The sequence below is a fragment of the Acomys minous genome (genome assembly GCF_964271855.1).
Source record: "Acomys minous genome assembly, chromosome: 16".
NCBI lineage: Eukaryota > Metazoa > Chordata > Mammalia > Rodentia > Muridae > Acomys > Acomys minous.
The window spans coordinates 86,064,936-86,080,317 of record NC_140498.1 but is presented as its reverse complement, the minus strand read 5'-3'; the positions used below and the strand labels follow the sequence as shown (position 1 = coordinate 86,080,317).

Sequence of the window (15,382 nt, the reverse complement as noted above, 5' to 3'; positions counted from 1 at the left end):
CACTAAAAGTATTGACCTTTTCTTAAAACCCAGCAACAAATTCTGGACAAAACTCACAGCTTCAGCAAAATCAGGATTAAACTTCAAAAGGCTGTTCAGTTCTTTCTGCAGGGAAGCCGGGGTGAGCGCCTTGGTCTCATCGTTCTTCAGCAGCGCAGCCTGAAAACGCAAATGACAGCAAGTTAGGAAGAAACGGTGAGCAAAGGGAAGACAGTAACCGACGGTGTCTGACTGCTCGCTTTCATCATCACTATCACTACCTCCCTTCCCTCCTGGCCCGACTCCCCACCCACACGGTCCTTCCAGGCCTAGCACACCTCGGAGGGCCCCAGCTTATACTTTTAACTTATTCTTCACTTTCTATCACCGAGGCTAGGCAAGGTCTGGAAGGCCACACATGCTCCCATGGGTCCTCTGCACGCTCCCTTCCTGCAGCACCTGCCAGACCATATGTAAACTGCCACACGAACCCTCCCGAGACCATGACCTCTCCAGGCAATGTGTTTATCTTCAGTTCCTACAAATCACCTTATGGTGCCCACTGCCCTGCCCTGCGCCTGGCTAGTCACATGGGGACAAGCAATAATTACACAAAATGTGCTGGACAGTTTGGATGTTCAGTGTCCCCCGAAGAGCCCATGCTGGTCCCTAAGTTGGCAGTACTAAGAAGTGCTGGAGACCTTGAGTAGGTTTGGCCTTAAACATACACACACCAAAATGAAAACAATCAACCCCAACAAAACTAGATTACCTCAAGATAAGAACAGAATCAAGCCACTACTCAGATAATGAAGGACCCTTATGGGAATTTGTGAGTTAGTCTAAAAACACTGGGAAGTCATTGAAGGGATTGTCAAAGAGCCCTTCAAACAGCAACAACAACAACAACAACAACAACAAAAGGTAGGAGCCAGTGGCAGGAGTTAGGTCACCGGGACCATGCCCTCAAAGGTACCCTAGGACCCTCACATCTCAGGCTTACTGCTACGTAGCTGGAGATGGGAGCACTTATTGCAGCAAGCATTCCCACTATGACACATGAGCCTACCCAAGATTGGATTTAAATATCCAGATCTATGAGTCAAAACAGACTCTTGAGTTGTCAGTAGGTTATGGCGCATATTTCACTGACATGATGCAAAGCTGACTAATATAGGAGGCAAGAACCACCTATGACCTATGTATTTAGTTATTTGGTTTTTCTGAGATAGGGTTTCACTGTGTAGTCCTGGAACTCACTCTGAAGACCAAGCTGGCCCTGAACTCAGAGATCTGCCTGACTCTCAATATGAATTAATTTTGTAAAAGACAGTTTTGCTATGTAGCCCTCCCTGGCTAGTCTGAAACTAACTCTGTAGACCACGCTGGTCTCAAACTCAGAGATCGAGCCCACCTGCCTGCCAAGTACTAGGATGAAAGGAGTGCATCAACACAGCCTGCCAACGAAATCTTCATGCTTAAGCTGTTATATAGATAACTCATTCCAATTTTACATAAGCAACCTTTTCCATAAGTAGTAGTTATTTCTGCTCTTTTGAGGAGGTATTCATGCTATGTAGCCCATGCTAACCACAAATTCACAATTTTCCTATTTTGGCATCCTGAGTGCTGTGATCATAGGAAAGCAGCAATAGTTCCCAATTCCTCCATTTTTCTTTCTTTCTTACTTTTAAAAAGATTTATTTATTGTGTATACAATATTCTGCCTGTGCCAGGTATGGTGGCACATGCCTTTAATCCCAGCACTTGGGAGGCAGAGGCAGGCAGATCTCTATGAGTTCGAGGCCAGCCTGGTCTACAAAGCAAGTCCAGGACAGCCAAGGCTACACAGAGAGACCCTGTCTCAGAAAAACAAAACAAAACAAAACAATGTTCTGTCTGTATATACACCTGCAGGCCAGAAGAGGACACCAGATCTCATTATAGATGGTTGTGAGCCACCATGTCATTGCTCGGAATTGAACTCAGGACCTTTGGAAGAGCAGTCAGTGCCCTTAACCTCTGAGCCATCTCTCTAGCCTGCTCAATCTTTCTATGATTTTTTTTTTTTGAGACCATTTCTCTAACTCCCCTGGCTAACCTCATTCTGTAGACCAAGCTGGCCTCAAACTCACAGATATTCCATTTTTAATTCTTTTCTTTAAAGATCTATTTATTTATTATTATGTATACAGTGCTCTACCTGCATGTACACCTGCATGCCAGAAGAGGGCACTAGATCTCATTATAGATGGTTGTGAGCCACCATGTGGTTGCTGGGAATTGAACTCAGGACCTCTGGAAGAGCAGTCAGCTCTTAACCTCTGAGCCATTTCTCCAGCCCTCAATTCCTTTTATCATTGAAAAAAATGCTGGCCGGGCATGATGGAGCACGCCTTTAATCTCAGCACTTGGGAGGCAGAGGCAGGTGGATCGCTGTAAGTTCGAGGCCAGCCTGGTCTACAAATTTAGTCCAGGATAGCCAAGGCTACACAGAGAAACTTTGTCTTGGGAGGAAAAAAAAGGCCAATCCCAGCGCTCGAAGGCAGAGGCAGGTGGATCTCTGTGAGTTTGAAGCCAGAACAAAGAGCGTTCCAGGAGAGGCAAAAAAAAAAAAAAAGCTACAAAAGAAATAAAAAGTTAGCTATACTATCAGCTAGAAATAAGGTTATGAATAGTTTAGTGTATCTTTCTTTTTCCTTTTTTAAAAAGATTTATTTATTTACTATGTATACAATGTTCAACCTATATGTGTACTTGCCCACCAGAAGAGGGCACCAGATCTCATTATAGATGGTTGTGAGCCACAATATGCTTGCTGGGAATTGAACTCAGAACCTCTGGAAGAACAACCAGTTCTCTTAACCTCGTAGCCATCTCTCCAGCACCACCCCTCTTTTATTTTATTTAATTCTGAGACAAGGTTTCTCTGTGTACCCTTGGCTGCCCTGGACTCACTTTGTAGACAAGGCTGTCCTGCAACTCACAAAGATCCGCCTGCCTCTGCCTCCCGAGTGCTGGGATTAAAAGTGAAGGCATGAGCCACCATGCCTACCAACTCTCCTGCCCTTTTTCTTTTCCTTTCTTTCTTTCTTTCTTTTTTTTTTTCTTTTTTTTTTTTTTTTGGCGACAGGGTTTTCTCTGTGTAGCTTTGGCTGTCCTAGACTCATTTTTTAGACCAGGCCGGCCTCTAACTCACAGCAATCCACTTGGCTCTGCCTCCCGAATGCTGGATTAAAAGTGTGTGCCACCACCTCCCGGCCTTCTTTCTTTCTTTCCTAAAAAGATCTGCCTCAATCTTTCAATCCTCCTGCTTCAGCTTCCTAAGTGCTAAGATTATAATATCATCATACCTGGTTATAGTAAGGTATTTCATCCTAGTGTTTTTTTCCATGTGTGTGTGACTACAGTATGCAGCTGGGTATAACGCCCTAACATGTGTGTGTGACTACAGTTATGCGACTAGGTATAACGCCCTAACATGTGTGTGTGACTACAGTATGCGGCTGGGTATAACGCCCTAACATGTGTGTGTGACTACAGTATGCGGCTGGGTATAACGCCCTAACATGTGTGTGTGGCTACAGTATGCGGCTGGGTATAACGCCCTAACATGTAATCTTAGCACTTGGGAGGCAGTTGCAGAAGGATCAAGAGTTCCTGGGTTACATCTGAGACTCTGTCTTAAAAATGAGTAAGGAGAGCTGGGCGTGGTGGCGCACGCCTTTAATCCCAGCACTTGGAGGCAGAGGCAGGTGGATCGCTGTGAGTTCTGGGCCAGCTTGGTCTACAAAATGAGTCCAAGACAGAAAAACCCTGTCTTGAAAAACAAAACAAAACAAAACAACAACAACAAAATTGAGTAGGGAAAGCAAGGTAGTGCAGGCTTGTAATTACAACACTCAGGCTACAGGATATCCCTGTTAATTTAAAGCCAGCTTGGTCTAAAGAATGTTCCAGGCCAGTCAGACCAATACAGCAAGACCTTATCTTGGGGGAGAGAGGTAAACAGGCAGGGGGTAAGGGAGGTCCTACAGTCAGCACCTACAAGTCAGTTCACAAGCATCCATAAATCTGAGTTCCAGGAATCTGCCACCCTCTTCTGGCCTTCAAAGGCACTGACTGTCCCAGCACTCAGGAGGCAGAGGCTGGCAGAGGCCAGCCTGGTCCACAGAGGGAACTCCAGGACAACCAGGGCTACACAGAGAAATTTTGTCTCTAAAAACCGAGGGAGTAGGGGTTGGGACTGATTTTTATTCTATGTGATGTGTATTTTCCCTATAGGTATGTCTGTGTACCACATTTGTGCTGCCCACAGAGGATAGAAAAAGGCATTGAGGGGGCTGGAGAGATGGCTTAGAGTTCAATTCCCAGCAACCACATGGTGGTTCACAACCATCTATAATGAGATCTGGTGCCCTCTTCTGTCATGCAGGCAGAACACTGTACATATAATAAATAAATAAATCTTTTTCAAAAAGATAAAAGAAAGAAAAAGAAAAAGAAAAAGGCATTGATCACAACTATCTATAATGTGATCTGATGCCCTCTTCTGGCTTGCAGGTATACATGCAGACAGAACATTATATTCATAATAATAAACAAATATTTAAAAAGAAAAAAGAAAAAGACATTGAATCCCCTGGAACCCAAGCTAAACACAGTTCTGAGCAACCATGAAGGTGGGTCAGGAATCCAATCCATGTCCTCTGGAAGAGCAGCCCTGTTTTTAACCTCTGGGCCATCTCTCCAGCCCTGCTTTTTCTTCTTTCCATATAATAATGAATTATGAATTTTGTCTCATCATCAAAAGGTCTTTGAAAATTATTTCTAAACTAACACTGTTAACCCTTTCACTCACGTTTATTGCAAGTAATCCTCCCACTTTGTCATTTACCTTTTAATTAAGTTAGACAATGTGATGACGACATGCCAACACTGAGGTTTACGCTGAAAAACCAAGTATGTCCTGCGTGGTTTTTTCCTTTAAGGTCGTAAAGGCTTTCCCCACCCACAGGCAGTTAAAACTTAATATAGAGCTCTTTCTGGTCTAATTATAGCATTGCGTGTTTACATTTAACCCTTTGATTCATCTGTAGGCACCAGGGTGTGAAGAGACTCCAGAGGACAATATTTCTTCCCCACAGCTAATGTAGTCAGTTATGAACCTGCCTTTACAGCTAAGGAATTCTGTATGTGGACTCTCTTGCTTGTATAAAATTCACTTGCAGGGTAATTCAATTAGTTCAGTTTAGTTTTGAGAAAAAGTTTCACTACGCAGCCCTGGCTGGCCTAGAACTCTATGGAGACCAGGCTAGTCTGGACTTCACACAGATTTGCTTGCTTTTGCCTCTCCAGTGGTAGGGTTAAAGGCACATACCCCCTACATGTCCCCCCCCCCCCAAAAGCCGGGTGTGGTGGCACACGCCTTTAATCCCAGCACTCGGGAGGCAGAGGCAGGTGGATTGCTGTGAGTTCGAGGCCAGCCTGGTCTACAAAGTGAGTCTAGGACAGCCGAGGCTGCACAGAGAAACCCTGTCTCAAAAAAAAAAGAAAAAAAAAAAAAAAGGAAAAGAAAAGAAAAGCAGTAAGGGAGCCCCAGAGAGAGAGCTGGCTAGCTAGATTACAGCTAGCCAAGTACTAGTGTCAGCTGAAAGGTCCTGCCTCAATGAATAAGGCAGAGCGCAATTATGAGGGAGACCCCTAACATGGCCTCCACACGAACCTACACACATATCCACACACACACCACAGACATACACACACAGGGAAAAGTTAACTGGGGACGTAACTCAGAGTACTCCAGCACTTGCCCAGCATGCACAGAACACTGGGTTCCATCCCCTCAATACTACAAATAGCCAGGTGTGGTGGCATACACCTCTAATGCCAGCACTCTGGGAGGCAGAGGCAGGCGGATCTTTGTGAGTTCAAGACCAGCCTGGTCTACGAAGTGAGTCTAGGACAGCAAGCTACACAGAAAAACCCTGTTTCGGGAAAAAAAAAAAGCTCATAATAAGTTACATAACTAACATACCTGCTGAGAAAGAAAAAATTCTGCTTGTTTTTGGGATAGAGGACCACTGCAAGATACTTCTTCTTCTCTGGAAAACGAAAGAAAAGATACATAAAATACTAGTAAAAAAAAAATCACAAGAGTAAAAAAAGGTAACATTTACAAATCTTGTAAATTCTTTAAAAGTTCAAGGCAAGCCAGACATGGTGACACATGCCTTTAATCCCAGCACTCAGCACTCAAGAAGGCTGAGGCAGGTGGATCTCTGTGAGTTCAAGGCCAGCCTGGTCTACAAAAGGAGTCCAGGACAGCCAGGGCTGTTACACAGAGAAACCCTGTCTTGAAAAACCTAAAAAATTATAATAAAAATAAAGACAGAAAGAAAGAAAGAAAGAAAAGCCCAAGGCAAATTACGGCATTCCACTACTCGTAAGGCTAAAACAGGAAGATGGCAAGTCCAAGGGCAACATGAACTACACATCTGTGCCCCGTTCTCTTTAAGACAGGATCGTGCTACCTAGCTCTGGCTGTGCTGAACTCACTGCCCAGGCACCAAGGGAACTCACAGTCCTCCTGCCTCCCTGATCACTTCCTATTCCATCTTGTATTTCAAGCCAGGCCTTGAACGCACTCTGCCTGCCTCTACCTCCCAGAGCACTGCAATTACAGGCGTGTGCCACCGTGCCCAGAAACTGTATCTTTTTGGATTTTTATGATACTCTCTATGTACACTTGGTTGTCCTGAAACTCACTATGTAAACCAGGCTAGCCTCAAACTAATAGAGCCTTCCTGCCTTTGCCTTTCGAGTTCTGGGATTAGAGTCATACACCACCACATCTCGCCTGGAATTTTTTTTTTTAAAGTGTGTGTGATGTGTGTATTATAAGCATTCACGTTTGCCGGGCGTGGTAGCACACGCCTTTAATCCTAGCACTCGGGAGGCAAAGGCAGGCGGATCACTGTGAGTTCGAGGCCAGCCTGGTCTACAAAGTAAGTCCAGGACAGTCAAGGATACACAGAGAAACTCTGTCTCGGGGGAAAAAAAAAATAAGCATTCACGTTTGAGGCCAGCAAGGACCATATAATGAAAGCATGTGTCTAAAAAAAAAAAAAAAAAAACCAGCTTATGGAGATCCACTAGATTGTAAGATAATTTTAAGACACTTTGTAGAGACTGGAATGTGCTGAGTGCCTGTGCTTTAGGAGGCCTCAAAAGACTCTCAGGGACAGTCAAAAGTCCTTCACTCTCAAGAATGATGCTGTCGCTTATTAGGGTAGCTGTCCTACAGGAAAGAAACTGCACATTCAAACTTAGAAATCTGAGTGGAGCTTAACAAAGGACCATTTACAAAAATAGGAGCAGGGCTCAGAGAAGCCACTGGGAGAGACAATTTCCAGGACAGATAACAATGGGCCACCTTTACACTCAGCCAAAAGTACAGAGACTGTCCCTACAGCACCACCATATGACCAAAGGAAGGGAGCCACTGAAGCCACACCCAGAAGCCACACCCTGACCCCCTTTCCTTCCACCTGTGGACTGCCCACGTCTGCCTCCCACCAGCCAACCCCAGACATAGGGCGCTAAACCTCAGATGCAGCCCGTGAGCCCAACTTCCTGGATCCCCAGGGACAAAAAAGGGACAGACAGGCAGCTCCCAAAGCCTGAAGCAGAGTGGACCGTGGCACTTTTAGTTAAGCTGTGTCACTGAAAAAGGATGGAAAGTCCACATTACCTCACAGACACATCGAGTTCTTCCTTTTCCATCTGCCTCTCTCCATCCTCTCTATCCATATCAGCGTCTTCCACTGTCTTTTTCTCCCCATTCTGGAAGTATTGCTGGAGGGCAGTGTACAGCTTAAACACTTGACTGAAAGACAGCTTACTGTAGGCCAAGATCATGTGACGCAGAAACAGACCTACAAAATAAGACCACAGACAAGGGGAAAGCATTAGCTGATACCCCAAGACAAGGCAACGACTACCGCACAATTCTCCCCTCAGAAGAGCTGCAGGTGCTGTCCCTCCTGGAGCGCTCTCCCTTAGGCTTTACATCCAGGTCTCAGTCTCTTCCATCGCTATCCCTTCAGGCCTGTCCCTTCTTCAGTTACTCAAACTCTCTGAAGCTATATTTGCTGTACTTGATTCTAGTCAGAAGCTGAGAAGTAATTAAGTTATTTTAATTATCGATTTCCATTTTAGCATCTGCTACCCCTCCCCGCAGCACAGCTTAGTCTCTGTAAGAGGAAAGTCTAGTCTACCTTGCACATCTGGGACCTGGGAAAGAGGCGATCAATAAACAACTGACGTGAGTAACATAAAAATCACCATGCAGCAGAGCCAGGGGGGGCGGGGCACGGGCACACAGTTAGTAGGAAAGCATCAGAGAAACGCCATGTATGCAAGAACTTCTGCACTAAAGTGAGAGTGTATTTTACTTACCTCGATTCCTAAGTTTGGCCAGTGACCCTCACTTACAGTTGCACAATACGGGCAAATGGTCCGCAGGACTGTGAGAAGAGCTGGGAAACCCTAAAGACCCCAGGCCAGGCTAACTATTACAGATGAAACAGAGGTGCTTTTCTACAAGTTAGGCTTAAATAGAGATCAAAACCATAAGGCAATAATACAAACCACAGCACAGCCAGTGTCCCTAGTGCTTGTTCATGTACACCAAAGTAATGACAGACGCCCCTCGGGAAGCGGCTCACTTCAGTGAGAACACGCTCTGCTCTTCTGAGGAGTTTCATACCTACTACACTTGTTTTGTGAACCTCTGGCTCAGTTCCAGAAAAAGAATCTGAAAGGTCATCAAAAAACTGTTCCATATCCTTCAATTCGCCTTCAGCCATCAGTTTGATTCTGAATGAGAAAATTGGGATGCAGGTTTTAGGAAGGCCCACCAAACATCGCCCATGTTTCATATCCCTGAATTACCAACAACAATATAAGAGTGATTTCAAGGTTTCTATAAAGCTGCAGCTTCTGTTTTGCCCCCCCCCCTTTTTTTTTTTTTGAGACAAGGTTTCTCTGTGTAGCTTTGGCTGTCCTGGGACTCACTTTGTAGACCAGGCTGGCCTCGAACTCACAGCGATCCGCCAGCCTCTGCCTCCTGAGTGCTGGGATTAAAGACGTGTGCCACCAAACTCGGCCCGTAAAACAACCTTTATAATCCATTTCACATGCCATATTCCCATATTCCTCAAGAGTATCATACATTACTTGCTTCCTGGTCATAACATTCGTTAAAGTAAAAATGGAATTATCTGAAACAACTAAAAAGGAAGTAATTCCATATGAAATAATACACCAGGGGGAAAAATACATAAACCTTATGTCTAACATTACTTATTTAAAAAAAAATAAGGTACTTAGGAGAACAACCTCTCGAAAAAGCTCAACTCTAGCCCCCAGGTATCCCAGCTGGCTTGTGATTTGTTCTGTAGCCAAGGAGGACCTTGCACAACTGCTCTTCCTGCCTCTACCTCTCAAGGGCAGGGACAGCACTGTGTACTACTGTGCCTAGTTCAGTGCTGGGGAGAGTACCCAGGCTTTGTGCACGTGAGGCAAGCACTCTACCAACAGAGCCACACTCCCAGCCCCTAATGCAGGAAGAAAATTTACCTGATCTGCACCGAATTTGCCAGCTGAGGACATGACTCTTCAATTAGCTTGTAAAGCTTTGATAATGTAATATCTGGGCCCTGCATAAAGGAGAAATAGGAAGGTTAGAAATAATGGCCAAAGAGCTAGACTGACAAAAGAACTACAAACAGTCATTTGCCAATCATTCCAAACAAGAAATATGGACTCAGGATTTTTTTGACTACGTAAAACACCAAAACCTACTTCACATCTGTGGATTGTTCTCGTTTAGTGAACAGAACAGTCAAAAAGAAAAAGGAGGCCGGACGTGGTGGCACACGCCTTTAATCCCAGCACTTGGGAGGCAGAGGCAGGCGGATCGCTGTGAGTTCGAGGCCAGCCTGGTCTACAAAGCGAGTCCAGAGCAGCCAAGGCTACACAGAGAGACCCTGTCTCAAAAAAAACCAAAAAAAAAAAAAAAAAAAAAAAAGAAGAAGAAGAAAAAGGAACAGGACTTACAGGACAAGGCTCTCCTTCCTTTGTCACTCCATAAACAGCGCAACACCCTGTCAATACCCTGTTAAGTAGGCAACGTTGAGCCTGTTCCCTTCATCAGTTAAACGGACTTAATAATCACTATCTCCTTTGTTTGTGGCAAAAGTTAAATGAGCTAATGTAAATCTACATTACATTACTTTGTACCCTGGGAAGCGCTGTACAAGGGTGGGTGCTCGAGTTCTCACCGGTATAAACACATTTCATCCTTTCCTGAACTTGGAAGGCAGGCAGGCTGGCTAGCCCCGGAAGCAGTACCTCATGGGATAAAGCGTGTACAACCTCAGCTATCAAGGTTATAATCTAGATGAGGTTTAAAATTACACATCGGAAAAAAAAATTACACATCGGGGGCTGGAGAGATGGCTCAGTGGTTAAGAGCAGTAGCTGTTCTCCCAGAGGACAGGAGTTCAATTTCCAGTGGCGGACATGGCAGCTCACAACTGTCTGTAACTCCAATTCCAGAGGAACCCAACTGTCTCACAAATGTAGGCAAAATACCAATGTACATAAAATAAAAATCAGTAAACAAATTGTTTTCAAAATAAATAAAATAAAATTACACACTGTAGCCATTTTAGTAAGTTAGTGTTTATGCCACTTTAGACGTGTGTAACACAACAATTCTACTTCTTGGGAAGTTGTTTGACATATATATTTTTTTTTAAAGATTTATTTATTATTTATACAGTATTCTGCCCACATGTGTGCCTGCCTGCACAAGAAGGAACCAGATCTCATTACAGATGGTCATGAACCACCATGTGGTTGCTTGGAATTGAACTCGGGACCTTTGGAAGAGAAGACGGTACACTCAACCTCTGAGCCATCTCTCCAGCACGACATATATTATTTTAAAATAGTCTGTATGGCTGGGCACACGCCTTTAATCCCAGCCCTCTGGAGGTAGAGGCAGATGGATCTGCAAAGAGAATTCCAGCACAGCCAAGGTTACACAGAGAAACTTTGTCTCAGAGAACAAAAACAACAAAAAAACAGCCAGGAGTGGTGGCGCACGCCTTAATCCCAGCACTTGGGAGGCAGAGGCAGATGGACCGTTGTGAGTTCGAGGCCAGCCTGGTCTACAGAGCGAATCTAGGACAGCCAAGGCTACACAGAGAAACCCTGTCTCAAAAAACGGGATAAAAAAACAAACCAGAAAAACAAAAAGCTAGTAGGTAGCTGGGCAAAGCATCAGAAAGAATCCCAAATGTCAAAAGAAAAAAAAAAAAGAAAAGAAAAGCCCCAGCTTGTTTTTATAAACTAGCAGGCAGGTCAGTTAAGATACCAGAATCACTCTCTCTTTCCTAGCTACTAAAATTTTAGTATTATGGTTTTGGGGATAATATACATTTATAGTACTAGTTACATGGATAGTGCTGAGAGTTACAAATTATGGAAACCCCGTCCCTCATGAATGCCAATTAGGGCTGGAGACATGGCTCTGTGTGAGGACCTGGGTTCAACTCCTAGTTCCTATACTGTGGCTCCCAATCACCTGTAGCTCCAGCCCCAGGGACGCCAACACCTTCTTCTGACTGCCACGGGCACGTGGTACACCATAAATACAGCCAGGCAAAGCATTCATACACATAAAACAAATTAAAGCTTTTTAAAAAAACGAATGCCAATTGTTTCAACCGTCTTTCTCATATTACAGAGAGAAAGCCAAGAAGACCTCAGAGGGTAATTTTTTAGCTCCAGTCAGTGGAGCTCCAATCTAAGCCTGCAAAACGAAATAAAACATCTCCAGTGCCTACCACATTATGATAAGCGTTTGACCAACAGTGATATGTCCATTTTATTTACTGCAGTTCCCTAGAATGAGGAGCATCTACAACCCCTCTCCTTGTTCTCTCTGGCTCAAGATTATGCGGTACCCCGACTTTCCAGAAGACCAAGGAGCCGAAACGGAAACCCTACCCCCTAGTCACTCAGACAACACAGGAGGCTGCAAAAAGAATGCCATGGGAAGCACCTGACCACAGTAGGCGCTCAGCAGGCGTTAGCTAGAAGCATTCACATCGGTTTTCCAGATTCCTCTAGAACAGGAAAGGGGATCTTGAGGGCCCGATCCTTTCCCTCCCCGCCCTCCAGCTCGGGGCGGGGCCGACACAAAGCGCTCAGAAACGGGCGGGAAAGAGCGGGCGCCCCTCACCTGCAGCAGCGGCAGGAGCAGCTGGTTGAGCTTGCGCCGCTCCACGAGGCTGACGGCGCCCTCTCCCGTGCGGCCCATCTCGTTCAGCAGCACCAGGACCGCGATCTTATAGGGCGTCACCCAGTCCTTGATGCCAAACAAGTTGGCGTGCACGACCCCGTTGGTCATCATTGGATTGAAGTACTGGCTCTCGCGGACGCTGGGCAATGACAGGCCTTCAGGGCCTGCCACGCGCCGCGCCCACGAGCCGCCTCACACCATGGCCGCGGCACCCGCCCGCCACCTCTCCCGCCGGGGACTGTTTCCCACGGCCGCGGGGCCTCCGTGGCCCGGCATGCCTGCGGCCAATCACAGAACACAAGCAAGACTGACGGCCAATCAAAATATCCACAGGTACGGCGAGGGGGCGGGACAAAAGTAGTGTTACCAGAAATTGGTTCCCTACGGAAACGCTCAACCGAAGTGAACAGGCTCCTAGGCGGCGTGGACAGGGATCTGGTTGGAAGGAAGAGGTGATGCTTGTTGGGGTCAGAGGCGGAGGGAACTAACGGGCAGCGCGCGCATTCATTTAATTTGAAAACAGGTCAAATTGCATTCCCCCCCCCCCTTCGGGTTGAACACGAGGCCTCGTTTATGCCAGGGAAGCTCTATAATAAAGACCTTCACCTGAAGCTACGCCCCTCCCATTTTTGAGACGAATGCTTGTTAAGTAGTTCAACCTGGCCTCTAACTAGTGCTCATCCTATGGTGACCACCACCGTAGCTGAGAGGATTGGAATGTTCCACCCTGCCCAAACGACATTTTTAAATAATTGTATTTAAAAGTAATGAAATTAAATTGGCGCCTTTAAATTATATTTTCAGACAGGATGTGGTAAGCTCCCGCCTTTTATTCCAACACTCAGCAGGCACTGGCAGTGGCAGTCAGATCTCTGCAAGTTTGAGGCCAACTTGGTCTATAAAGCCAGTTCCAGGCCAGCTAGGGCTGCATAGTAAGACCCTGCCTCAAAAAAAAAATATTTTTTTTCATTCATTCATCATATTGATATTTTTTAACTTTAAAAAAAAAATCTTTGATACAGGGTGTCACCAGGCAACCCGTTACAGAACCTGCCTCTGCCTCCCTACTGCTAGGATTAAAGGTGTGGGCCGCCATACCTGGGATTACCCTGCTTTCTAAGGACAAAGATAAATGTTTTTCTTCAACATCTCACAAATGCCATTTGCAGACAGCTAAGTCCGTTTGCAAGTCCGTATCTGCAGTGAAACAGAAGGTAAAAAATCACCTCCTTGTGGTGAATGAGTATGTTTCCCACGGACTCCAAAGTCCGATGAGTGAAGCTCTCAAAATGAACCCCAGCTAGCAATATTTTCAGTTTTACTCTTCACAATGCCCTTTCTATTTATCTATATCTCTCAAGACACTTAGTTCTTCAGAGCTTAAATCACTGTTATCAGGGCTGGAGAGATGGCCCAGCTGTTAAGAGCGCTTGCTGTTCTTACAGAGAAACTGGATTCGCCTCCCAGCACCCACATGGCACCCACATGGTCCATCACCCTCTTCTGGCCTCTGAAGGCACCAGACAGCCATGCGCTACATAGAGATCTATGCGGGCAAAACACTCATGCAAAGAAAATAAAAATAAGGAAATATTTTAAAATAAAAATATCAGTGTTGCCAGGCGGTGGTGGCGCACACCTTTAATCCCAGCACTTGGGAGGCAGAGGCAGGCAGTTCACTGTGAGTTCAAGGCCAGTCTGGTCCACAAATCAAGTCCAGGATAATCAAGGCTACACAGAGAAACCCTGTCTCCAAAAACCAAAAACTAAATATATATAGCCATGCCATTCTTAGTAGTTTTTATATCTCTTGAAACAAAAAAAAATGTACTATTCAACTTCTGCTGCACACAAACACAAATGGGAACTGTTTTCTTGGTTCTGTCAATCTTGTTTGTTTAATACGTGATGCCGGTGTTAGCGAGATTGCTCAGTGGTTAAGAGTGCTTACTATTTTTCCAGAACACCGGAGTTGGGTTTATGCCCTAGTGCTCACATCAGGTATCTACCAACTTTTTTTTTTTTTCCAAGACAGGATTTCTCTTGGGAGCCCTTGATGTCCTGGAATTTGCTCTGTAGACCAGCCTGGCTTTGAACTTACAGAGATCCACCTGCCTTTGCTTCCTGATTGCTGGGATTAAAGGTGTGTCCTACCACCGAAAGGCCCTCCTAGCTATCTTTAACCCAGCTCCGGGAGCTCTGACTCCTTCTGGTCTCCTCTGGCACTGCACATACATGCACATACCTGCACATAAGCAAACATGCATGCCCATGGTTAAAAAACTGTTTTAAGCCGGGCGTGGTAGCGCATGCCTTTAATCTCAGCACTTGGGAGGCAGAGGCAGGGGGATCCCTGTGAGTTCAAGGCCAGCCTGTCTACAAAGCAAGTCCAGGACAGCCAAGGCTACACAGAAAAACCTTGTCTCCAAAAACAAAAACAAAAATCTTTTAATTAATTAATGTATTATTATGTATACAGTGCTCTGGCTGCATGTACACCTGCAGGCCAGAAGAGGGCACCAGATCACATTATAGATGGTTGTGTGCCGTGTGGTTGGTGCGAATTGAACTCAGGACCTCTGGAGGAGCAGTCAGTGCTCTTGACCTCTGAGCCATCTCTCCAGCCCATGATTAAAAAATTTTTTTAAATATGGCTAGAGAGCACTTGCTGCTCTTGCAGAGGACACAGGTTCCATCCCCAGGGTCCACAAGGCGGCTTCACAGACATTTGTTACTCTACTTCCAGGGCCTCCAAAAGGCTCCTCGGATGTCAACCAGCAGGCACACACACGGCGCAAAACGCTCATATGCATGAAGTCAATGAATCTTTAGTAAACTTTGAAGCTCTTTTGCATGGTAAGGCAGTCAGGTGCGTGATCTACACGTCTCAAAACGCTGCACACCTGGAGCAGCACCGTAGCAGCTGTTCCTCCGGCTCGTCAGACAGCAGCTCCCATTACAGACGGGAAAGCCAGCAGCGTTATAGAGAGCTGCTTTGCCTGCTGCTAATCAAACCCAAGCCTTCCC

The 15,382-nt window shown here is 45.5% G+C and overlaps 1 protein-coding gene across 2 annotated transcripts in view; it reads right to left on the bottom strand.

Moving 5' to 3' along the window:
- Positions 1–12,606, bottom strand: part of ANAPC5 (anaphase promoting complex subunit 5) — a 34,757-nt gene extending 22,151 nt beyond the window's left edge. For both annotated transcript variants that reach the window (XM_084762685.1, XM_084762686.1), the window contains exons 1-6: positions 12,296–12,606; positions 9,622–9,701; positions 8,750–8,859; positions 7,733–7,916; positions 6,017–6,083; positions 58–159 (exon numbers count right to left, since the gene is read on the bottom strand). In XM_084762685.1, coding sequence (XP_084618811.1) covers positions 58–159; positions 6,017–6,083; positions 7,733–7,916; positions 8,750–8,859; positions 9,622–9,701; positions 12,296–12,466 — 714 coding nt within the window. In that variant the 5' untranslated portion in view covers positions 12,467–12,606. The remainder of the gene's footprint in view (positions 1–57; positions 160–6,016; positions 6,084–7,732; positions 7,917–8,749; positions 8,860–9,621; positions 9,702–12,295) is intronic.
- Positions 12,607–15,382: the final 2,776 nt, after the last annotated feature.